This window comes from Sylvia atricapilla, chromosome 6 (genome assembly GCF_009819655.1).
Source record: "Sylvia atricapilla isolate bSylAtr1 chromosome 6, bSylAtr1.pri, whole genome shotgun sequence".
Classification (NCBI taxonomy): domain Eukaryota; kingdom Metazoa; phylum Chordata; class Aves; order Passeriformes; family Sylviidae; genus Sylvia; species Sylvia atricapilla.
Genome location: NC_089145.1, coordinates 49086942 through 49113126, shown reverse-complemented (window position 1 = coordinate 49113126; position 26185 = coordinate 49086942). Strand labels below are relative to the sequence as shown.

At 44.4% G+C, this 26185-nt stretch overlaps 1 protein-coding gene across 2 annotated transcripts; it reads right to left on the bottom strand.

Annotated features, from left to right (window-relative positions):
• Nucleotides 1–4933: 4933 nt before the first annotated feature.
• Nucleotides 4934–24798, bottom strand: HHIPL1 (HHIP like 1). 2 transcript variants are annotated; one of them, XM_066321861.1, is made up of 9 exons: nucleotides 24532–24798; nucleotides 19219–19865; nucleotides 16699–16842; nucleotides 15577–15905; nucleotides 13632–13758; nucleotides 13181–13326; nucleotides 10269–10350; nucleotides 8334–8416; nucleotides 4934–5714 (listed from the first exon to the last, which is right to left on the bottom strand). In XM_066321861.1, the coding sequence occupies exons 1-9, from the start codon at nucleotides 24796–24798 to the stop codon at nucleotides 5170–5172; spliced, it is 2370 nt and encodes a 789-aa protein (XP_066177958.1). In that variant the 3' UTR covers nucleotides 4934–5169. The 2 variants fall into 2 exon arrangements, 1 of the variants encoding a protein (XP_066177958.1); XR_010743872.1 differs by having other exon boundaries at nucleotides 5629–5714; nucleotides 8334–8411.
• Nucleotides 24799–26185: the final 1387 nt, after the last annotated feature.

Here is a 26185-nt window from a genome sequence, read left to right as displayed (position 1 = left end):
GAGGCACACGCTGCGCTGGGAGGAAGGAGCGAGGCTGGGCTGAGTTTCCCAGCGTGTCCCCGTGCTGCTGGGGACTGAACTGCCACCGCGTGGACGTGGTGCCAACCTGCACATTCCCGCGAGGAGCGGGAGAGATCTGGGAGCCGATCAGAACAGCCAGGAACTGGGACCAGTTAACAGGTGAAGTTCCAAGGTGAATTTGAGAAGCTGGTGAGACAGGGCTGGTCCGAACACCTGCTGTCTCTTGCTTGGCTTTGCATGGCTATCTAGGTTTGAAAACATTCTGTTCTCTCTCTGAAGGTGCAGCATTGTCTAAGTTGTGAGGACAGCAAGGAGAAGGCAGAGCACAGGCAGCTCTTGTGCTGGGAAACGCCTTCAGCAGCACACGAATAGCCGGAGGGCTCGGCGTCCTGGTCACTCAGAATTTACCACGGCAGATGTGCACGGGAAAACTCTCATAACAAGTCAATAACGATAAATGAGCTGATCTAAAACCAGACCTCTAGCCACAGATTATGCTGGATATAGGAGTCAAAACAAAAATCTGCAGTGGGTTAGATGTTACTTATCCAGCATTGCCAAATACAGACCTTGCAGTGATTTTCACCCTGAGTCAGTTGCCCCCAGCCCTTATATACTGAGGTCCTGATCATTCTCAGTCAATAAAGTTTCTTAGCATGGCACAAACAAGTAAATGGGAAGATGTTAGTAATAATAGGAACAGTCTAAGGAATCAGTGATTGCCAACAGCTTATGCCTCTGAGGAAAAAAAAAAAAACACTTGATGTGATACTTCTACAACTGACTGAACACTACAGACTTCTTTTTTATTAAAAATAGCATCCCTATTTGCCACATTATTGTAAAGGAATGATTGCCATTTCCATCATAGCTGCTTTTCTGACAATGTTGAAGCATTGCTCAAGGCAGCTCTATTATCTGCACCTGTGCCCCAGACATGAGAACCTTGGGAAAGTCATGTACAAGGCAGCAAAGTATGAACACACATCAAATGAGTTCCATGTTTTGTTGGTTTAGAGATGAAAAAACCTCGATGCTTTCTTAAAGCTTAAATTTGGAATAGAGTTAGTAGTTATCAAAAGATGCTTACATCTCTTTTCATAAGGAAAAATGTGTGTTTATATCTGAAAGTGTCTAAGGGGCTAATGCATCTCACATGCCAAGCTGACCTTTAGAGAGGACTACTGGCATGTTTTCAAGAGGAAAGCAGACTTGGATATTGATAGGTTGTGACTATTTTTTCTCCTCTCTGCTTCTGAATTTCTATATTGACCCCACCCAAGCAGCAGCAGGCTGAGCTCTCCTACAGAGGGATGGATTTGTGCTGGGGACTGTCACCCCCACAGCCATATCAATGCTAACTGGTGAAAGAAGAGGCAGGCTGAACTGGGCACAGCCCTGGGAGTATTTTGCTGGGTTTGGGCCCTGGGGCAGGGCTGGTGTTCAAGAGCTGCTGCTCTCCCTTGGCCATCATAAACACAAAGGTCTAACTGTTGAGAGGCTCATAGGGGGGATAAAGGCAAGACAAACACGATAGCAGCATGTGAAACTGGGGCCCCTGGCTCATCTTTGCACCCTGTGCCAGTGTCACCCACAGTGCCATCACTGAGCTTTCTGAATTTGAGTCATGTCTTCAGGTACAATTCGATTACAGACCTCTGCACTTGTTAATGTGACACACATGCCTCATGCTGTTCATGCCCTGCAGCCTGACCCAGGCAGGGCTGAAATTCCCCTGACATGGAGGATATCCTCATGGCATGCTCCAGTCAGGGCCCAGCTCCCAGGAGGGTTTTGCCATCATTTGAGTGAGAACCCCTGATACAACACCTTACCTATTTCACTATTCCTTCACTGCTTGGGCAGCAAGCTCTAAAGATTATTCCTAGATATGCTGGGAAGATTTATCTATTGGATTTCTTGGAAAGAGCATGGTAAGTTGAAATGAAGATAATGTCTATACTGCAGACTTCAACTCAGTGTGGCAGTGCTCAGGCTGGATGCTGGGCACCACAAGAACGTAAGTGAAAAACTCTGAGCTCTGGGCAGAGCTACTCTGCCTTGGAGGTAGAAAAAAAGACATGGAAAGGCTGGGTTTATACTCTTCCCTTAGAGATAATGCTGGGTCCTCTATGTGATGCAGCTGTGCTGACTTAAGGAAAGAGATGTAAGGAGAAATGCAGGTGCTCCAGTCTCAGACACAGAGCTGAATCAGGAGACAAGGAAATAGATGAAAGTTTGGGACTGCCACATAGTACATGGAAGTACATGGAAGTACATGGAAGTCTGGTTGCACTGAGGGCTTTTTTAAGATTTATCCTGTATTGGCATCCAGGAAGTATACTGTCATGTTCAAGTGTAGCAGCAGGGCTTATTAGTTTATCTAATGCTTAATTGGTGTGATGTCTTGCTATGTAAAAAGAATATCAATAAGAATCCTATTAAACAACAGATGAGATAGCAGGTATTTAAATGCATGTATACTTGTGTTCTTTAAATAGTTCATGGCTCATAATTTAAATACCAGTGAACTAGACTGATGGATACCAGGATTTAGAACAGATATATTTTAAGCTTGGAAGGGACCACGATGGTCAGAAATACCTTCCCAGCATCATAGCAGTGTACTGAGCTGGCAGGCACACACGTGCACACACAGCCAAGTGTGCTGAGCTGGCTTGATCATCCCATTTGAACACCTTCCCCACTCAGTGTAGGCTGGGAAAAAGGATAAGAGGAAAAAAAACCAACCCTGTATTTAGGGTTCTAAATTCTCTCTCTCTCTGCTGATAAATATTTCCCTGTGGAGCTGGCAGCACCCATGTAGCAGTACCAGGAAACACCCCAGCAGCAAACACAGGGTGTGCAGAGCTCTGTGCCAGCACAGGCAGGCACCGCTCACTCTCACCCACAGCTGCTCGCTGGGGCTGGTTCTCTGTGCCTCTGCCTGCCACCAGAGCCTGTGTGTCACCCTGCCTGCCAGCCAGGGGTGCTGGCAATCGCCACCAGCAACATCGAAGATGTGGTGGCCTCTGCTTATTCTCAGGACATTCAAATGGACTAAAGCGGGTGCAGGGTAATAATAGTTAAATTAGAAAAATAATGCTTATTAGCTAGAAAAAGATGGTGAAATTCCTGCCTAATTTGTCTGTGGCAGACATCCTGGAATCACCTCAATTCCTTTAGGGTAACTTTTATTGAGCAGGTTCTTTTTTTCTACCCAGAAGTTTTGAAGTATAATTGTGACCAAGATTCTTCTTAAAATCTCCCAAACAGAGGCAGCTGAAATTTGGCCAAGGAGCCAAAAGAAGTGGAAGAGGAATTTGGAAAATGAAAGCTGGTATCTCCATCTTCCATTTTCTTCCGGCCCTCTAGTCCCACCAGCTCAATATCTTCCAACTCTTTTAACAGAAGAATTTACAAAGGACTCTCCTGTTCCCTGAATGTTTTGATGTCCCTGAAGTGAATTTCTGCACTTGAAACAAATGAGTTTGCAACTTCATTGCAATGGCAAAGGCCTGGTAACAGTCTGGTGTGTGATGGCATTTGTAGGCTTTCAAATGATGAGAGTAGTACTTCTCAAAAGGCACTTTATACATCTGTTCCCCCTTTATACTTCATAAGAAATAGGGGGAAATACTTTTTTTTGGATCATCTGGTTTTGTGTATTGAAGTATTGAAGGTGTTATTTAATACCAAAACCAATTTAACCAGTATTTATCAAAAAGTTCAGGAAAAATATTTTAAACAGATTCATTTACTCTATTCATGTTTTAGGCTTAAGAAGATACTGTCAACTTGAAATTGGGTTAAAATAAATATCCACAGTAAGAGCTTTAGATACAAGGTTTTGCTTGTAAACTTTTCTGGACACAGTGGTCATTTTACATTTAAGGTTTTTTAGTTTAGGGCTTTGTTTGTTTTTGTTTGGGTTTTTTGTTTTGTTTTGGGTTTGGTGAGATTTTTTTGTCTTTCTCATGTTCTTGTGTGAGCAGCAAGACAAAACCTATCCTGATTACACCAGGAAAAACAAATAACCCAGCCAAATATTTTCATAAGACAACATGTGTCTCCCATCACCACTCAGGTGAAAAACACATTTCAGACAAAATAGGGTGCTTTTGTTTGCCTTTTTTTTTTTTTTTTTTTTTTTTTTTTTAATAACCTCTAAAAAAGGGGTAAATAAAGGGGTAAATATTACAGGATTATTGCCCCAGTGCATTACCTCTTGTCTAGTCATTCACACCTGTGAAAACTGAATGAGAAAACATGTGCCTTCATAAAGTTTGGGAAAGGGGAGAAACACATAAACGGTATATTCAGAGCTAAACGGGATAATGATCCTGTTCATCTAAAAACGGACAGATTTTCAATCCTGTTCATGTAAAAGGGGTCAAATTTTCTTTTCACTTAGGCTAATGTATACTGCAGAAATATTTTCCATGCAGTACACTATGATTTCTTCTAAACCATCTGATTTTGCTTATCCTTGATGACAAAGAGGTTTATACCAATAAAAAGCATTACAGAAAATTAATTTTCCTTTAAACTAGTGAGTGGAAAGTTTAAAAAATAGACATACTTTTGTAATTTGCAAAGAAAGGCACAGATTTAGAAAGGCACATCCTTAGAAATCTCAGCTCAGAGCTGCAGGTGGCAAAACAAGGCTAACAACGCAAATGCTTCCATAAGAGTGAAACACGGTCATTTGGGAAATTATTTTTTGGCAAAACATTGTGTAGCACAGCTGAAAAATGCTGTATTTTGAAATGAGAAATGACAACAGGATGCATCTCTTCTCTGATCTCTAAAGGCTGATGCTTGGGGGTTTCTTCCTACAAAAAAAAAAAAAAAAACAAAAAAAACAAAAAAACACAAAAAACAAACCAAAAAAAACCCCCAAAAACATAGAAATGCATCCTCTGCCCACAACATACTCAATTCAGTGGTTTTTTTTTTTTTTTTTTTTTTTTTAACCCTCTGAGGCAGATGCATGGGGACAATCATGAAGAAAACATAAGATTACTTTGAAGAAATGCAGCGTCTTCAAGGCAGGGCACACCCTCCTCAACATTGCAGCTGGTTTAGAGGGTTGGGCAAGAAAGGGATGTGCTCCAAGTCCCCCAGCTGCCTTCCCCAGCTCTTCAGTCACCCGTCGGTCACCTCCTCCCGGCTGCACACCACGCCGGCATCCTCCTCGTGCGAGCAGTTGTGCGTGCCGACATCGGCATGGGAGCACTCCAGCAGCGTCCTCTCCTGCCCGGAGCACTGCACGTCATCCAGGAGGATGCGCAGGGACGTCCCTTCCCCGAACTCTGCCTTCTTGGTGGCCCGCACCACGTAGGGGAAGCCGAGCTGGCGGCACACCACGGCGGCGGCGGGCAGGCTCCAGCCGTCGTCGCACACCGTGCCCCACTCGCCGTCGATGAAAATCTCCACCCTGCCCCGGCCGCGGCCCCGCCGGCCCTGCCGCATCAGCCGCACGGCTCCATTGCCCGGGGGCTTCTTCTTCCTGCGCTGTCCCCGCTCCTCCGCCGCTGTCCCCTTCCCCGGCCCGCGGGCGGTGCTGCCCGGCCGGCTCCGGTCCCCCGCCGCCGTGCCGCGGGGCTGGGGCTCGGGGACGCCTCCCCACGGCGCCTCGGTGGTGGTCTTCAGCCGGGGGTGTGCTGTCGGTGGTGTTTGCATAATAACCTCTGTTGCGGGAAAAGCCAGAAAAGCGTGAGTCTGTCGCTCTCCGGGCAATGCTTGAAGACAGCTATAGGAAACGAGTTCTGATTTTTGACTTATATAACTAATTTCTTGGAAGTTACCTAAGTTCATCCTGTTGAGAAGCAACAACACTCTTAGCGAGCCGGTATTTCCTCAGTGAGAAATGTCGGCTGCTGTTAGCAGAGAGGACTGGAGGGCTGAACGCCAACACGGAGCCTCTCCCAAAAAGGAAGCTCCAAGTGTTTTATTGGCAAGTGTCAGCCTGGCCCTTAAAGGGTAGGTGCTGGAATTTCACAGCGAGGAGAGGAGCTCTTCACCATATCCTGGTGAAGAGCTGCCGAAAGCGTTTTACAGACAGGCACTATTTCTGCTCTTGTCTTCATTACTAAGGATTGGATCACTACGAGAGGAGAGTGTGGGCTCCCCACTGGGCCAGATGCTTTATTCAGAGGAGCTGAAATTGGGAACATTCAGAATCAATTCTCTCTGGCAACTGGAATGTGTAAGAGGAATGGAGTTGCCAGGACAACACATAAAACAGGATTTGGGGTTGGGTTTCTTCTTCTTTATGGAAAAAAAAGGATTAAAAAAAGAGTTCTGAACTCTGAAGAGATGAAAACTCTTTGCTGTCACAGTTTCCAGGTGTTACTGGACTTGCTTATTCACATGTGCTTTATTTTTAGCTTAAAAATAAGGTTTAGTTTGCCAGAAGGAAGCAATTCAGAATTTCACAAAATAACATTTAACAGAGCTGGGACAGTGTCACAGACATTTGCAAAGATGTAATGACGTTGAATTTTATCCCAGATTTATGCATTCTCATTCATCATTTGCTTTGTAGTAGAGAAGACAAAAAATATCACTGTCTTATTTGTGCTTAGTATCTATTGTCCCCAAAAGACAAACCCTTGCACTGATCCATGTTTTTCCAAATAATGCACTTTGAAAAGGAATTGTGCTCATGACATGAAAATATTTCCTTCCTTTGAAAGCTGGGGTTCTCAAGGCAAGAAGCAGATCTGAAGGCCTTACCTACAGCTCATTTGCTGGAGCCTGGTCTGGCAAAGCACTTGAAAACCCCGGGACTGACTGAGTACTGTGCAGGACTGTATGAAAGCTAACGGTCACCTGGGAGTGCTTTTCACCTCACTGGATCAAGTTGTCATTATATAATACTCTTTATTTAACTATTGATTAAATACACTTCCAAAATGCACTCATAGCTAATATAAGCCCCATGCTCTGGTGATTCTGTTACATTCAGACTAAATACTAACCAAACCAATAAATATTTACAGCCACACATCCTTGTTTGCATGGTTTTGAATCAAAATGGTTGTGCCTATTTTTCACCAAAAAGAGAGCGTAGTTCTTGAGACACTTGGTAGAATCTCTCCCACTATTTCTGAGTTTTAATTTATGACAAAAACTACCTTGTAAACAAGCCCAAAAGATTTAGTTATATGTATAGTCTAAAAATCTGAACTTTCGACTTGCATAGAGAATAATGCATAAGCAGAAACAGACAAAAGTGACTGAAGATGAACCAAGTTACTAATATTTGAAAACTGCCTGCACAGCTAGAAAAGGAAAACATCTCTGAAGATACTGAGTCCTCAGGCATGTCAGCAGTCAAAAATTAGCCTTGGAGTTTGTTCCACCTTAAAGACTCAGTGTTGCAAGGTGCTGAGTGCCCTCATTATTCCCTGAAGCTGAAGCTGTAGGAACTCTTAGTGACTCAAATGCAATGTAATGTGATTAATGTTATTAAAAATTAAATAAAAGTATCCTGACTTTGGAGTTCCCGCAGTACCATTAGCTTTTTGACAAAGTTCATGAACTACGCTGAATTGGAAGGGAAGTTGTTAGGGTGCTGCCTAGGTACTTACATGTGTAAATTAAATGCACAGGGGAAAAGAACAGTGATACTGCCTGGTCTGATTTTGAGATCCTAATATTGTGTTTAGGTTTTTGCACCTCACATAAATAGTACTTGGCTTGCTGCAGATTCAGCTCCACCACTGACTATTCCAGCTTCATGCAGCATGAAGCAATCAAAAGGCCCTGAATGGTTTGGGTAAGACAAAAGTTCACCTCACTACGTGATCACTGATTCTTTTCGGAGCATTTTCTCATGCCACATTTTCTCACTTTCAACTAACAATGACTCAGCTCTCATCTTGCTCAATGAGTGACTTCCCAACCCTTCACCCATCACATCCTCCCCACTACCTGAAGCTACTGCAAAAAATCACTTGTCACTGAAAAGTACCATTGAGCATAGGGTCCCTGGCAGGAACAGTTACAGGGAAACCAAGTTGGTGGTAATGAAATGTGTACAGTGTAGCATGAAAAAGGGAAAATGGACAGGGTCAGAAACTACAAAGCAAATTTCATATTTCCCCAGAAAGGGGAAACACTGTATGACTTACTTGAACAAACTCTCCAGATCCAAAACATCTGGGAAGATTTAATTTTGAGGATACCTTGAAGAGTGAAGTTCTGGGTAGTCTCCACACATGTGGAGAGATAGTGCGAGTCTGGAGTTTGTATCTACTGCCAGCTAACATGAACCAATAATAAACAGCAAGAGTTACACTCACTCTCCTTTGGCACAAACGGGATACGCCTGCTTTTGACTTTCACTGGCGATGGCTCAACTTGGCATTTTCCTGGTGGTGCTCTCCTTGAAAAAAAGGAACACATACACTGCACAATTAATTCCTTTCCACTAGCATTACAACACTTTGCCTCCCATTGTTTTTCTAAGAACATAATTCTTATTGAAAAAAAAAAAAAAAAGTCTGTTTACATGATGCAACTAATCTCTTACAATAGAAAACATAAATAAAGAATCACAGATCACCACTGATGAAAGTCCAAAGATTCACAAGGCAGTGGAGTCTTCTGTTTGTGTTTTCAGTTGCCACTATTGAAGCCATTAAGGAAATAAAACATTGGCAGATTCAAGCACTACAGAAAGAGATGAATCAAACTGAAAATAAAAATTACACAACTAGATAGTATATGTTGAACATCTGGCACAAAGATCATATGTACGCAAGGTTTCAGACTGTTCTCACGGAAGCAAAATAACACACTATTATTATTCATACAGAAAGCCCAAACAAATGTCTTGCCAAAAATGCATTAATTTCAGAAAAGAACTCTAAGTGTCTCCTCCAGAGGCTTTGTCTTATCATGGTGCTTTATTTTGACACAATTTGTTTGCCATAGAGATGTATCTCACTTTTGGGAAGTCACATCCAGTTCATCATCACTTTTTCCTATGACAGCCATCTCGGTAACCCTCAGACTTCTTCAGAGGTTTTCAAGTTGATTAAAAAAATGCATGATGTTTGCATTTGGAGGGTACGATTCCTGTGCAATTAGGATTGTTTGCATTTGCACTTCTGGGGAAGGCAGGGAGCTTCTCTCTCAACTGTCTGTACAAGCATGTTCCCTGCTTTTATGAATTTTCCAATGACTTATTTTGTCACTCTGAACATGAATGAAACTTCTTTTTAAACTTAAACTTACAGCTTGTGTTTGACTTCTGCTTTCCTTATTTTTGCAAAAGTTGCATAACACCAGCTTCTTAATACATAGTTTACGGAAACTCTTCCATTGCATTAGATAATGGAAAATGCTCTTGACAGAAGAAAGTTGGAGGAAACACATGACAGATCTGGGGGCTCTTTAACTTTGGGGATGGGTTTCAGCATAAAACTAGACAAGTGGTTTGGTTCAAAATCCTCAGATAGCTAAAGCTGTAAATTTAATCCATTAAAAACAAAAGCTACAAAAATCTCACTCTCTGTTTCTGGCTGAAAGGAGCTTGGTGTTTAGCCAATAATAGTAACACTTTAAAAACAGGAAGATGGGAAAAACAGCTGTAAGTCTTCCCATAAAACACAGCTATTCCCTGCCTTGCCCAGTCCCAGATACAGACACGTGGAATCCAGGAGGTGCAATGATGGTCTGTTTTCCTGTCCAATCCATACTGCTCTTTGAAACACAAAGAAGAATGTACTTTTTGATATCCATGTCTGGTTTGCCCAAGAAAGCACTGCAGGTCACACTGGCCCAGTTTTGGCTGAAGCAGCCTGGGGGCACAGTGCTCTTGAGAGACATGAAAAAAGGGATGGAGAGGAACTCAGGATAAATACCTTGAGAAAAACTTCCTCCTTTTGGGCAGAAATCTAGAGAAACTTTGCCCAAGAAAGACAAGCCATCCACAAAACACTCCTTTAGCATTTAGGAAATCTCCAGACCCACATAACACCAACAGGCGCCATAAAAATTTGGAACCAGGCAGTGCAGACCCCAACAACTGCAGGAGCAAAGCAGACCCACAAGGGGTTCTCCAGATGTTCCTTGATCGACCTCCCCAGAAGGGCCCAGCATGGGAGAAGAGTTAATTAGTCAGCCAACATCACTCATCACATCCACACCATCACACATCCCACCCACACCATCACATCTACACCAGGACTCACTGCACTATCACCAGGCCTTGCAACAAGGACATCTCATACCTGGAGGTGTCCACCACTTTGTACACCACTCCATTGGGAGCTGTGGCACTTGGTACACCAGTAGACAGAAAGTACAATTCCCCTGGTAAAAAAGAAAAAAAAAAAATAAAACCACCAGACACATCCATGAAAACTGTCCATGGAGTTTCTGTCCTGTACAGCACAGAGGCATTATGGGTCTGAGAGCTCATCTGCAGTCCATTGGCATAAAATACTCTTAGTGAGTGTCAGCTTTTACAAATTGTATTTGGACAAATTTCCACTGCAGGGTCATCTCCCCGGACCTTCCTTGTCATCTCATTATGATCTGTGTCCTTTGACTTTTCTTTTGTTAAACAGTCAAACCCTGAATTACTTTTGTTGAAATGAAGGGAAAGGAAATTAAGAAAGTTCACTGTCTTCTGCTCCTTTGGATGAAGCACTCCTTTGGGGTGAATTACAGGAGAACAAGATTTTGCTTTCGCTTTCTCTAGCACACTCTCAGAGTGAGACATATCTCACACAAAAGGCATTTGATTCATCACAGCTTTGTCAGGTCACATGAGTAGGGCTCGACCTTCAACGAAACAGTGTCCATCACCATTTATTTGACTTATTTTCTCTTAAATGCATTTCTATCCTTCTTCTCCTGTTGTGCAGGGGAGACTGGGATAAACAGTCCTTCTGGCACCTTTGGCACAAGTGCTTGAGGGGTGCAACAAAAAGGATTGGGGAGAGAAAATATATTCGCAATATTTAAAAAAAAAAGAGAGGAAATAGAAAAAGAGGCAATATAGACTTGCTTAGTGAATAAGGCAGATTCTCTTGGGTGTCCTGTGGGTAAACCAAGGTGAAGAGGGGAAGGAACAGAGAGGTCAGTGTGAGCAAAGGAATGTGTGGGCAATTGGTGGCAGCTGGGGCTGAGCCTCCTTCCTCCTACCTGCTCTCCTGTGCTGCCCTGGGCTGGGCTCCTCTGGATAATTCCAGGGCAGAAACCACTGGCTGCACCTGGCTGGTTTCTTCATTTTTTTGGTGAGCTTTATTAATAACAGGCCAGATGCGGCCTTGATCCAAATGGGGACAGGAAACATCTGGCACTGAGTTTTGTGGTGATGCATGCTTTACATCCTGCCCATTTCCTGGAAGTTATCAGGCAGAACTATGGATGTTTAGGCCATGAAGCACACAGCCTACACACGTGTGACCCACAGATACAGTGCCTGGGGTGTCTCTGACATCTTCTGCTGGCCAGGGATGGGGCTGGTGGCTTTATAATGGCTGTGCAATGAGCCAAAAATAGAGATCTCCCCACCACATATACACATCTACTGCACCAGATAAAGATTTATCACAGCAACAACCCCAAAAGTTAAATGCTTCTGTGAAGAAAACCTTGTTAAAATAAACTGCGTGGCAAACTTGTAAAAAATGAGATTCCCAGCACACAAAAAAGGTGCAAGAGAAAACTGTTCACAGCAGATAAAGCAACCTTACTGCAGTGCTCTCAACAGATTCCTTTCCATTACTATAAAGCAAACACAAGGGAATTAAATACCTCTGAAAAGAGACTCCAGCCCAAATCTCCTCTCAGCTCTATTATACTTATGCAAAGCACAGTGTAGAGCAAAAAGGTGGCAGCATTCCACCCCTGCTTTGTCCAGACTGTTGACAAACACAGGATGAGGGAGATCATCCTCATGTGCATGAGCAAGGGCTGCAATCAACAGCTTGATATTGCACTTAGCATAAAGCTGATTTGAATGAAGTTATTTGATTTTAGGGTAAGATATCCTTCTCACTACAGCACTGTGAAATAGCTCTAAATTCCATGAATATTAACTATTAAAGAAAATTGAGTTTAACTCTAAAAAAAAATTCAAACTTTCAAGCTAATACTTAACTTGGAGGATTTGCATTCACATGATAAAATTTGCATTTATATGATTTGAGCAACACCCAAACTTTACATAATCTGCAGGAAAAAAACAGATGTTTAAAAGCTGGGGCATTCTGGAAGCAGGTGCTTGTGATCACGAGCCAAGACCTCCCTGGAACAGGGCAGAGCACAGCTCCTGCATTGCTGAGTCACACATGAAACATTGTGGGGCTCATCCTCTGCCCACCCTCAATCAGGGGCTGCATATTCTGCAACACCCTTGTACAAACAACGGGAGACACCACCAGCTTTCACCCCAGGACTCTATTTCCTCCTCTTGAAATCACAGCAGCTCTCTTCTAGAAAGCAAAGTGTTTCCAGTCATGAAAACACAGCAAAGCTCCACTGAGACTGTATCCTTCAGTCCTACACAAGACAAAATCCCAACTGGCACTAATAAAATATGGACTTAAAGACTCTTGCTGATGCCTCACTCAAGACGTAACATTGGCTTTTGTTCTGCTTCACCTTGAGAGGTATAAATACCCCAGCCCAGGGTGAGCAGATAGATAATTGCTGTTCACAACATCTGTTTCCCTGTATCCATTATAAATGCTCACAGCCTTCTTGACTAGACAAGAAGAAAGACTTGCTCTCCCATGGGTATCAGCTTCTGGCTCCCAGTGCCTGCATTCCCCACGGCATGGCACTGTGAAGAATGAGGGTTTTTTTCTAAGCTTTGTGTTATTCTACTTGCCCCCCTCTGCTCCCTGTTCTCCAGAGGGAAGGTGTGCAGGCAGCAGCACGTCCAGCACAGCAGATTCAGTCCCAAGGTAGCTGACTTCCCAACTCCTACTGCAGGCACTGCATGGCACACAGACCTCAAAATTAGCATCGACGCTTTGATTTGATTTTTTTGGAGATGCTGGGAATCTGGCATTTTAAAGGCACTTGTGCTGTGCCTACCTGGAGTTCTCTCTGATCCCTCCTCTGGCATTTTATTCTGAAGAGAAACCAGGAACACACCATTCAGTGTGATATAAAGTTAGAAGATTACCTGCTTCATCTTCAGCGAAGGAGATGATGTACTGATAATAGTTATTGATCAGTCCAGGGAACATGCATGTCTGTCCTGTCCCCATGCAGATTTCACTGTACTGCCACTCTCCAGTAGCACGATCCTCCTTCAAAGACATCAGGCGTCTGCAAGGCAAAAGAATGCTTCTACAACTTGACACAGATGATTTATGAATATTAGCATGGACACCTGAAAGGATATTTAATGCTTCCTACCCCCACTAGCTGCAACAGGAACTGCAGCTTCTCTGAAGAGTGAAAGACTGTTAATATTAACCCAAATGCATTATATACCCTGCAACCCCTTGTCTTTCAAGGGCAACACAAGCACGTGAAAAAACAAGAGGAGAGGGTTGAAGGGCTATCAGGCTATTTTGGGGGGGATTTTGGCTGGGGTTACAACTTAGTAAACGTCCTAAGTATTTACTTACCCACTCATAAAATCCCCAAATATGTACAGACCATTCAGGTTTGGAGACTCACAACCTCGATAGACATAGCCTCCTGTAACGGATTTCCCCATTTTGTGTGGGTATGCGTAAATTGGAAGCACATCGTCTGTAGGGCAGAAAAGATCTGTGACTTGTTTTGCACATGCTGCAGAATAGCTCTTTACCTAGATTGTTCTGAGACTGGCAGAGTACAATCATGTTCCCTGGTTCTATTTAAATGAATTGTAAGTGGAGTTGTGTTTAGTTTGATTTTCACCTTTTCAGAATCACATTGGATTGCCCTGCCCCTCACCAAGACACCTCAGCACTCTCCTGAGCCCTTCTCCTCCACTACAATCCATCTCTGTTAGTGCCACTTCTGGCATATTTCCACAGAGCTTGTCTGGTTTAGCTACAAATTCACAGGTTACTCCTAGAGTCACTGCACCCATGTGGGAAAAGTTTGCCCAATGCACTTTGTTTAGGTGGTGAAAGGAGAAAAAGACATGGGTGACTCCAGACTGCAGGCACTGATGAAAAGATATGTCAGATGTCAGCACAAATAGCTTCTGTTCCTCTGAGATCGAGAAGCAACTTGAAAGGGCCATCAAATATTTATGGCATGGCACAGGCATGAATGATGTAGTACTGGCATATTAATTGTGAAATGTGAGTTAAAATGTAAGACAAATGTAAAAAGGAGAGAGATGTCCTGATTTTGAAGGTCTCCATTAGAGACTCAGAGGTCTTCCTTCCCTTACTTTTGAAACTCCTGGCTCACAGGTACCTCAGGGTACGCTTTCCTCCTCATCCTCACAGCCTTTGTCCCTGCCCATGTAGCAGATGCTGCAAGTAGCAAACCCAGCAGCTCTGCCAGCAAGGAATCTGCACCAGGGGGATTTCCTCTAAAGCAGGTGTTTTCTACACTTCAGCTGTACTTATCATTCTAAAGGGGCTGTGACATTTCACTGTTCTAACAAAGGGTCTCTAAAGTCATCAAAAATTGCTCTGAATCCCTGGAGACCTCAGGAAAGTGTCTGCCACGAATGCTCAAGTGGGTACTGTCACACAGGAGAGCAATAAATGAGCTCTCTGAACAACTGCTTCAGCAAAGGGAGTGCAAAAAATCTGCTCCCTCCTCTTGACATTTTTATAAAAATATACTTAATCACTCTGGTACTTATAGTGAAGCTAATAAAAGGAAGGAATTTAAACTGAGTTAGTATTAGGAAGAAAATTAAACAACAGCACATAGATGACAAAAGAATCAGAATCTCAGCTAATGCAAATCAGTGCCAGCCCACTCCACTGTCCCCCTGAATCTCTGAGAAGAGGTTCCAGCACAAGACATGTTCCACATCAGCCCTTGGAATTCAATATGTTCTGACTTCACATGTTCACTGGAATTTAGCCAGCCAGCCAGCAAACACCCTCAATCAAGTTTAGAACAGTTTGAAAAAATGAAAATAAAATGAGGTTTTCAGTTGTGGCATAGCTAAAAGAAATGAAAATACACCGTACATTCAGTTCCCTGCAAAGCAGGCAGCGTGCATAAGGGTTGATCAGTCAATGTTCTTCTCTCTTTGTTTAAAATAAGGACACTACGTGTGTGCTATGGAGAAAAATACAATTCCTCCAGATTTTTCTTGCTCCTGCACAAAAGCTCATTTTATCTGGCAAAGATGAAACTGTCCCTCTAAACCACAGAATCAGTAAATAATTTCACTAACAACACCAATCACGTAGAAAAACAACAGCTAGCACGTTTCGCTTTCTTCCTAACTCAGAAATGGTAACATTTGTACTTTCAGTATTTATGCCCTGTATTTAAGGCAGTTCCCTTCTAGACAGAGACAATAGAGGTTTATATCTCAAAGAGCTGTGTTTACCACCAAGCAGCCAGGCTTTGAAGGCAGGAACTAAAAATGAGCGCACGTCTATTTACCCAAGGAAGAATTGGCGCAAAGCTTTTTGTCGTAACAGCTGAACCCTTCCCTCGCCCTCCAGCCGTAGTTTTTCCCTTTCTCGACTATGTCGACCTCTTCGTATTTATTCTGCCCCACGTCTCCACAGAAGAGTCTCCCCTTCCCTTCCTTGGTGTGAGGGTCGCCCCTGTCGAAGGAGCAGCGCCACATGTTCCTCACTCCGTAGGCGAAGACCTCGGGGCGAGCCGCGGGGTCGCTGACAAAGGGGTTGTCAGGAGGGATCCGGTACAGGGGACCCCGGTCGTTGTTGTTCACATCGATCCGCAGCACTTTGCCCAGCAGGGCTGATCTGCAGTGGGAGAAGAAATGAAAAAGATTAAAAAAAAAAATTAAGACTAGACTGTAGCAATGCACCCCACACCGCCAGCAGGTGTTTCGGAATAGGGAAAGAGTTTTGGTTCACCTTTAGACATTTTAGGAAGTTTAACTAGAAAGTTCTGTGGTTTTCCTCATTGTAATTGGCTCAGTGGCAGCACAGGAGCATGGATTGGGCTCCGAGAGTATAACTCAAAGCCTGCTGTTAATTTCATTGGGCCAAAAGCCAGATTGTCCCTCCTAAAACATTCAGTATTCAGGAAGGAGCACAAAAGAAGTAAGAAGCTTTTTGGAGTGTTTCTAGCAGGGTGTCAGAGGTTTTCTCAGACACTTGTGCACGGCTTTTCCTTTGTTTTCTGTAACATTTGTTATTTTGTTATTTTTCATTATCAAACCGTTTGCTTTACAAAACACCTCTGAAGAGCAGTCTTGCCAAGATTATTTTGAACCAATCTGCAAGGGCTGGACCCTCAGAGATTGATACATTAACACATGGTTTATAAGACTCCGGCCACGTGTTAACCTGTATCACTAGACCTTGGTAAAAAAAATCAAAGCGGGGTGGTTTGGAAAGTCCAGGGTTTCAATCTCTATGTTTTAGAAAAGACAAGTCTTTGAATATCTCTGAAAAAAAAAAAAAAAAAAAAACCCCAAAAAAACAAAACCACAACATTTCAAGATAATTCATGTGCCCCTGAACAGCCTTCAGGTGGCTGGCACCGATTTCCCACACCCTGGAGCTGCCATAGTGATGGATCCATTCTTACTTGTTCTGGGCATTTCCAAAGGTGCCAAAAGGATCCCCAGCCATGCCTCCATCTCCAGTGAAGATATAGAGATACCCATCATCTCCAAAAAGCAGCTCTCCTCCATTATGGTTGGAAGCAGGTTCTTCTATTTCAAGGATTATCCTAAGTGAAAACAGGGAGGAAGCAATTATCTACTGCACAAGCACTATGCAAAGGGCAGAGCAACTTCATGACAGTGTAGTTCTTGACAGATGGAAGCAGCTACAGATTGGTTTGGATACAAATTCCTCCATATCCATGTTACTGAATTTTTCTTGGGCATAGCTGATTTTCTAACCTTAAATAGTTTCAACATATTTTCCAGATTACAGAAATACCAAATTGTGTAATGTGGAAAGTCTGGGAAATCACATAACAAAATATACTTTTAATTACTTAAACTTTTCCTCTGATTCTTTCTTCCTCCTTGTTAAACTTGGGGTTTTTTTGGTTGTCTGTTTGTTTGGTTTGGTTTGTTTTATTTTTTTCTTTATAATTTATTAAAGAAAAGGCATCTGAGATTATAACCAATTGAAATTGCAAGAGAAAGGATTCCAGTCCATCTGGGCATCTGCCCAGCTTTTGACACAATCCTGTCAGGAGCTTTCAAGGAGAACATAAAGCTTTTCAAACATTAAGGAACAGTTAAATTTTTCAAGAGAGAAGAATCCTTAAATGATAATTACACACTCAGGACCTTTTGAGTTTAAAGACCAGTTAAGAGCAGCCTCACCCACAAACTGAATTTATGAAAGGTTATTCAAAAAAGTACCAACAAAATTTACTTTAATTTTAACCTCAAACTCTCTATTTTATTTGTTTATTTTATGCCTGGAATCCCTTCCATAGCATGAAACTGAAAAATACATATATTATAATTTTATAAAATGGTAAAGCCACAAATACACGCAGTGGAGGTTCCCAGGTATAAGAACTGAAGTTCATTATTTCTAGCTTCTAAAAAAGTTCAGATTTCATGCTGGCAGTGCATCTTAATAGCTAAGAAAGCAACTTATAACATTTATTTACACCACCTCATTTTTAGACAGGTTTTTTTTCCCCTCTGAAATGTTGATAGTCATTGTGACTTGTGGGAAGGAACCCAACTGTGGAGTTATTGTCACCTCCTGTTAAATGTCAGCACCTCTGTGATAAGGTAATTGTTCAAGAGTGCACAGGTTCCAGCTGACAGAAGGAGGAAAGGAGGCTCTTGTACAGACAAAGGTGAATCTTCCTCAGCCTCCCAAAGATGATGGAAAAAACCAAAATGGATTGAGAAATATCTGAGGATAAACAGACACACACATTTGTGCCGAGGCAGCGCACACCACGTGTCAGCTTGAGCTCCCTCTTGGGCAGCATCTCAGGATGAAATCAGTGGGACCTGTGCCTACATAAGCACAGCAGAACCACAATTTTGTTTTCCTAAGCCTTTGCTGTACTAACCATAAGCTAAGTAAGCACAGAAATTCTTACAAACATAGAGCCCGAGGATTCTTAAACAAGACAGCTCATGAGCTGTTGATATCTGCAGGTTTCTGATTCACTTTCCTGAGTGCCACATAATTCCCCTTACCTGTCATCTATCATGCTGATTACTCTGGATTGCTGTAATTGCTTTATAAACTGGTATCCCCTCTCTATCATTAGGCTATGTGCATTTTTGAGGCAGAATCATCCACAGCTGGGTATTTGGAAAGCCCCTAATAAAATCCAAATAATGAAGCAAAAATCTTAGCATTAGTAATCTTCAAGGGTCTCTTAAAACAGTGGTTCTGTAACACAGTTCTGCAACAGGTTATAGATCTATGAGCCTGACTCCACAAACAAGCCTCTCATCATCTGTGCATATTAGTGTGGAACAACTGCAAGACCAGACTTAAACAAATGACCTTTCCAATTAAAATGTACTCAGTAATAATATAGTGACTTGAGTTTTATTTAATTTGATATTAAATTTGTAATATCAAAGGGTTGAGTTGTTGTTTAGATAAAGAAATATGGGATCAAATCCATCTTTGGTCTGGTATCACTTAGTTTGTTTATACTAATTTTGGAAACTTGTGGCTTTGAAATTAATTTCACTCATGCTTTGCAGAAGTCTATTTTAAATGGTAATGGTAAAAGTACAAAATAAACAAATAAACCTCCAAGACCCACCCAACAATAACCCCAAAATACTAACTATAAATAATGTTTAATCCATGTTTAGTTAAATGTCTTCAGACATGCCAGAACTGAGGACTGTACAGGTTTTATCCCTGAACACTTGCAGTTCATCCATGGAAGACACACACATTCTGCACTTCAATACACTAGACATGGACTTGGACTAACATGCTAGCATTCTGGAATGCAAAAACATTAAGCTAAATAAGTCTCATTCTTGAACAATCTTTAAAAAGGCACAAGTTCTTAAAGATCTAAGATCTTGTGCATCCCTGCTGCACAGTTTCTAAGATCTTAAATTCATTTGCAAGAGAAACCTGTGTACAATACCTTTCAGAACCATGGTCCAAGACATTCATGTCAGTAGGAGAAATTCTGAACTCACTGATTCGGATTCTCTCTTCATAACCAACTTCCACTGAATAGTAGACGTAGACTTTACCATTAAACTTGAATTTGGGGTGGAAGACAATGCACAGAAACCCTCTCTCATCTCCTTCCCAAGGTGAGGTAAGCACAGCTTCGCTGATGTTCAGGAATGGCTTTTCCAGCCTGGATCTGTCAGGGAGGTAGGTCCACACCAGGCCAACCTGCTCGGCGATGAAGAACCTGTGTGTGCCATCGTTGGCGTGCACCATGGCCACGGGATTGCGCAGCCCATTGGCCACCTCCACCAGGCACAGCTGGAGACAGCCCTCGGCGTCAGCTGTGACCAGCCCCAGGTTCTGGTTCAGGTTCTGGTTAGTCAGCAAGTGTGGGAAGCAGTAGTCGGTGTCCTCTAGGGATAGGTAGTGGCAGAACTTTGCCACATTGTTTTCCAGTGCAATCAGCTCTGGGTCTGCAGAGAGAGAGCGAAAAATGGAGCGGCAGCTTTGCCACACCTGCGTGCAGTAGTCTGGGCACAGCCCTGGTATGGTCCGCACCGGGGTGGAGGGATCCTCAGCATCATACAAGTGAGCTGCATATGGAGAGCATTCCTAGAGGGAGGGAGAAAAAGCTTCAAGTCATTTCTTGGGCCAGATTTGAAACAGCTGAGCAGTGATACTAATTACAGATATTTCATCTTAATTACAAGATATGTTGTGGTTTATTCTGAAGATATATTAACAGAGGGAAAGATCTTAGAAAGGGGGGCTGTCTCAGCACTCATAGAAATTATCTTCAATATTCCTGGTGAAAGCTGAGTTCCTCAAGCTGTTACTCATTTATTCTAATCACAGAACTTAAGGAAAAAACCCTGCAATGATGCCTATATTGCTACATCGCCCTAGTAGACTGCACTGGGGAAAAGAGACTTTTCTTCCTTGGATGCTTGACTTTATCTATGAAATAATAAGTTCCGTCACAGAACAGAAGTGAGAACAAAGAGTTATCTGAGAAGATTCAGGCCCTGCATCTCCATACTGATGATAAAATGGGAAAGGCCATCATGGCCAAAGCCTGGGACATTCATACCTCATCATCTGATAATCCAGGCACGCACCTCAAACATGGATGTGATTTACAGCTTGGAAGGGGTGGGATGTGAGAGTGGAGGAGGAGAGGGGGACACCACCCTTGCTTGGGTCCAGCTGCCTTTGCTGGTGGACCTTTGCCTACAGATAGTTTATATCCCCAGCCAGGAGTGGTGAAAGGCATCTCATGATCATGACATGGGTCACCAAGTTCTGCAAGGGATGCTGAGGTTACAGGATTTCAGACAGTGAGCACAAAATGGCCATAACCCAGGCAAGGCACACGGGCGGCAGCTGCAGCTCAACCCTTGTTTATGGAAGGTGCAGCCTTGGAAATCTGCTTAAGGACTGGATCAAGTTCACATAGCTCATTGTAATCTCCATGACGAGATCTCCTACAGACACATTTTCCTTATGAAAAAGCTGCGATCCAGTAAAACTGTCTGTAAGTTACAAACTGACTGAAGTGACTCAGTTCTGTTTTGCGAGGGTATTTGCTTGTCATAAACAGTATTTTCCAGTTATAATGCATCTTCCCAACAAGCACCTCAAAAGTGCTCTTCAAATAGTGCAGTGTGACTCTGTGGAGACTCAGTTATTTTCAAAGTTATATTTTGATAAATACCTGAGGCAACAATGGTTAGAAAAGAAACTACTACTTAAATAAATTCTGTGTTTATAAATTCCTATCTAGCATTTCTTCTTCTATTACTAAGCAAGACTAGCTTAATTTAAAAAAAGAGCTGTTTCTAGATCTATAGGGAGATATTTCTTAATGAAGATTACAACACTATTCAGTAGCTGAAAAGATATAACATCTGAGATTCTGAACTGTTTAAATTAGCTGATAAACATACACAATATTTAATTTTTATTTTATTTTCCATTACATACCATAATAAACTGAGAGGCCATATAACAGATCATTAGTGTACAATAAGCTTTCCTCCTGGAATGTCAAGCCATTCATTGCAAAATGAAGGTTATTATGCTTTCAAATGAGCAGCAATTAATGTGGTAAAAAGAAGATTGCTTGTGACACAAAGCACTGAAATTACACAGGCAGATTGGGTAACACACTCGGCTTGGTTACACGAGGTGTGCCAGGGACAGAAAGAGACAGAGCATTTGTCAATTCACTTGTAATGACTGAAAAAATTGCCTTAGAAAACAAATTGAAATGAGACAGAAGGGGAATTTGATGGGAGGGCTGGGTGGGAGCTCAATCTGTTGTTGCCTATGGAGGTTTCCTATACAGAGAGAGGAGGCCCCTCACTTGAGTAGTCAGGTGTACCCCATTGTCTGAAAGCCTCTTTCAAAGCAAGCAATGATCTTATGCATTATAAAGCAATGCCCTGGCTTCAGGATCAGAATGAAGAATATCTCAGAGATATGGATTCCCTGCCTCTGCCATTGCAGGCTGCTCACCACAGCCTCAGGCGTGTCTGTATAGAAGTTGTGGGCAACTTCTTCCCTCCTTACGACATTCCTGGTGGCATATAGCTAATTACAGCAGCACTGCACTGGCAGTGATATTCAGAGATCTACCACTAGCCTGAAAATACCTAAGCATGTCCTAGGGTATTTTCAAGACACGTGAAATATCTTCCAAATTTTGTTCTAGAAGAGATGGAGCCTCATGCCTTATGCTGAATTTCTTTGCTTCTGAAGCAAATGTTGTGATCCTTTAGCCTTCACATTATCCTGTCATCATCACATAACTGAAAATACCAAGAAGCTCTACCTCAGAGCCCAGGATCAACACTAGATCTAAACTGTCATTTCCAAATGATGCTGTCTGTTCATTAATTTTAAACTCTGCTGTGGTCCAAAGACCGAGGAAACTAATGGGCAGATGATCAGTTACCTTAGTAGGGCTGGAACAAGTTTGTACTATGAAAATAACTCATCAGAAAACAAAACAAGTCACATTAAGACAGGCTAGCCAAATGCATCCAGTCTGTTCCAATAATTCAGTGGCAGCTCCTTATCTGGGGAATTCCAACAGTCTGAATCTGATGGAACACCCACATCAGACAATGTCTTATTTACTGCTGCTATCAGCCTGGAGGAAGCAACAGGATTCCTCAGAAAAGTGTTTAGCTTCCATATTAACCCAGGGACTCCTTGACCACTTCCATCTGGAAACTCAAGCCTTCTAGCAAGTTGTTCCCCAAGAAGCAGAGTGAGGCATCTGCTCTTGCAATCTGGTGCAGAAGAGAAGGTTCCAAGGTAACCTTATGGCACCTTTCACAAGAGAGCTGGAGAGGGGCATTTTACAAGGCAGTGTAGTGATAAAACCAGAGGTAATGGCTTTAAACTGAAGGATGGTCAGTGTAGATTAGATTTAAGAAAGAAGTTGTTTATAATGAGGGTGGTGAAATATTGTAACAGGTTGCCAAGAGAGGTGATAGATGCTCCATCTCAGGTTGAGCAACCTGATCTAGTTGAAGCTGTCCCTGCTTATTGCAGGGGAGGTTGGACTAGGTCCTTTCCAAATCAAACTATTCTATTATTCTATGAATTCAAGAAAAAGCAGTAATCCACAAGCACATATTGAGACACTTGTCAATATAATTCGATCACATTTGAGAAAAATCATGAATTGTGAGCAGAAAGAGACAGAAGCATGCTGAGTAAGTCACAGAAACCCACTTATTAATTCAGGTCTAGGATATAAATTGTATATACAATGAATGAATAGAAGCAGAATGTTCTAGAGTGTTTGCAATGACTGAACTTCCATGATGTGCTTGTGCAGCCAGAGGCGGTGGTTTGTAGCCACATCTGGGCTGGTGATGCACTGAGCTCATCAGAACATTTCAGTGAATCATTGCTCCCACATTGCAATACTTCCCTGCTTCTGAAGACATTTTCAATGGCTGGCTTTCTGACAAACACAGGAGATTTAGTTATCACTTCCAGAAGCAGGAGTGCTTAGCACACACTGCTAACTGGTTTCCTATCTGCGAATGGACTCTACACACCGCTTGATTCAGAAATATATTCAGATGGTTTTTGCTTCCAGTACAATGTGAGATGAAATACAAGTCAGTTCTCTAAAACCTGGTGTGGAAAAGTGTTGTCTTTCTCCTCACACTTTAAGGAACCCAAGAAGTACTGAAAAAATGCTAAGAGCAGGATTTCTGAAATGCTATTTTGATCCCATCTGAGCACAGCAGACAAGACTCCACTGTCTGAATTAATTTAAGGTTTACACTTGCACAGTGCCGAGCTGCCACTGCTCTGTCTCAGGGGCATTTTCATACATGTGAGGCCTCCACTGATGACAGGGTCAGACACTTTGCTCTATGCAGACTGTGATCATCCCATTATCATATGCCCCAGGACATCGGCTCTGAGTGGAAATTCCCCCCTGTGCAGGATGGCGACCACAGAGGTTCCTAGGCATTACTCTGCACCCATCGCCAGGACTATTAGCACCTGGCACATGCTAAAAATGCTATAATCCAATACAAAAAAACCCCACCTGACCCCCTCAATTGGTGATAATAAGGAGCAAGATTTGTGCAGGCAGGTGCCCTGTGGGTTTCTTCACCAGGTCTGCGGTCCTAACACTGGGAGGGTGAGGACAGTCTGCAAACTGTAACTGCCCAAGTACCTATCTCAGAGACTGCTGCTCCTAAACTGAAGAAGAGCAATATCCCTGTTCCTCTTTTAGACAAGTGCCAAAGCACAAAAAGTCCACTGGGATACTTGATGATGGACAGTCACTCCTTCCAGTACCTGGGAACACGTGCCTAGGCTGCTGTGCTATCCCAGTGTGTGAGCTGATGTACCCACGCCTGTGCACAGGCACTAATGCCATGGCTGCTGCACCTGTGGGTGGGAACTTCAGTCTGGGCTTGGGAATTGATGTCATGGCTCACACTCCCTGGACCGTCCAAAGTGCCTGTGCCTGGACCAGTGCATACGATCAATGTCTGGGCCAAAGCATCCCTACCGGGGCTCGATGCAGCCCAGCGCGAGTAGATGCACACACACCTGTGCCAAAGCACTGCGATGGGACAGAAGCATCCATGCCTACACCAGAGCTCAGTGCAGGGGCAGAATCCCCCTAGGAGGCGGCGACGTCCCCTGCGCATTGGAAGTCCCCTGTGTGGCCGAACCGCGCGGGGCGGGATCCCCTCAGCGCAGCGGGAGCTCCGGGGCTCCCGGCACGTCTCACCTGGCACAGCAGCTCCTGCAGGTGCCCGGCGCAGGCGGCGTAGGCGCGCTCGTCGAGGCGGGCGCTGAGGCGGTAGAAGCGCTGGAGCAGGGCGCGGTCGCGGCGAGGGTCGCAGCAGCCGAACTCGGCGTAGCGGCGGCAGAAGGCGAGGCCCTGCGGCGGCCGGAACGGAGGCTTGAAGTCCAGGCACTGCGGGTGCGGCCGCGCCGGCCGCGGGGCGAACGCCGCCGCCAGCAGCAGCGCCAGGGCCGCCCGCGGGCCCCGCATGGCGCTGCCCCCGCCCCGGCAGCGCTCCGCCCGCCGCCCCGGCAGCGCCCGGCCCGGGGCCGAGTGTCAGCGCCCGGACAGGGGTGTGTGTCAGCGCCCGGACAGGGGTGTGTGTCAGCGCCCGGACAGGGGCTGTGTGTCAGCGCCCGGCCCGGGGCCGAGTGTCAGCGCCCGGACAGGGCTGTGTGTCAGCGCCCGGCCCGCGGCTGTGTGTCAGCGACCGGACAGCGGCTGTGTGTCAGCGCCCGGCCCGGGGCCGAGTGTCAGCGCCCGGACAGCGGCTGTGTGTCAGCGACCGGACAGCGGCTGTGTGTCAGCGACCGGACAGCGGCTGTGTGTCAGCGCCCGGCCCGGGGCTGTGTGTCAGCGCCCGGCCCGGGGCTGTGTGTCAGCGCCCGGCCCGGGGCCGAGTGTCAGCGACCGGACAGCGGCTGTGTGTCAGCGCCCGGACAGGGGCTGTGTGTCAGCGGCCGGACAGGGGTGTGTGTCAGCGCCCGGCCCGGGGCTGTGTGTCAGCGCCCGGCCCGGGGCTGTGTGTCAGCGACCGGACAGGGCTGTGTGTCAGCGCCCGGCCCGGGGCCGAGTGTCAGCGCCCGGACAGCGGCTGTGTGTCAGCGACCGGACAGCGGCTGTGTGTCAGCGCCCGGCCCGGGGCTGTGTGTCAGCGGCCGGCCCGGGGCTGTGTGTCAGCGCCCGGCCCGGGGCTGTGTGTCAGCGCCCGGACCGCAGCTCCGAGCTCTCGGGGTCGCGACGCCGCTCGCCGCGCGTGTCTCCGTGGTGGCTTTGGACAGGCGATTTTATTTTGATTCCGCCCAGAGCGCAACCGGGCAGGTACTTGGCTGGACAGCTGGCACCGGGTGTCGCACAGCACCGGAGTGGATCGTACTGATTCCCTAGACCCTCCCCTCAAGTGATGTCTGCCGGACTCGGTTCTGTCGTTGAGGCTCTTGTATGACCCAAACACCACAGTATAATAGCACTCGGAGTTTTATGAGGCTGATGGACATGTTTGATAACAAGAAAACCCAACTTTTTTTGTACAGCTTGTGCTTCTGCGTCCTTTGTCAATCTCATCCTGGGCTGAGACCGATTAGGTTTAGCTTTGAGGCTGGAAAGCAGAGATCTGGTGTAGTCTTTACACCGTGTGGCCCTAAGCAGCCCAGGTGACATTGCTCTGTGAAGCACTAAGAATGATGGTCCCTTGCCCAAATGAAATTAAACTGCTGAGGATATTTTCCTTACCCTAAGGTTCCTCATGGCACACTGCAGGAAAATTTATTCCACATACACATCATATAGCCATATCCTATGTGGTATTATCATATAGCCATATCCTATGTGGTGTTATCAGACAGTAAGATCTAGTCCCACACAGATGGCACTTTTT

Coding starts and splice junctions, on each gene's coding strand:
- HHIPL1 (XM_066321861.1), bottom strand. CDS start 24,798: ATGCGGGGCCCGCGGGCGGCCCTGGCGCTGCTGCTGGCGGCGGCGTTC. Junction 16,843..19,218: donor TTGGACCATGGTTCTGAAAG/GTATTGTACACA, acceptor GTTTTCACTTAG/GATAATCCTTGAAATAGAAG. Junction 15,906..16,698: donor TTTGGAAATGCCCAGAACAA/GTAAGAATGGAT, acceptor CTCCCACTGCAG/ATCAGCCCTGCTGGGCAAAG.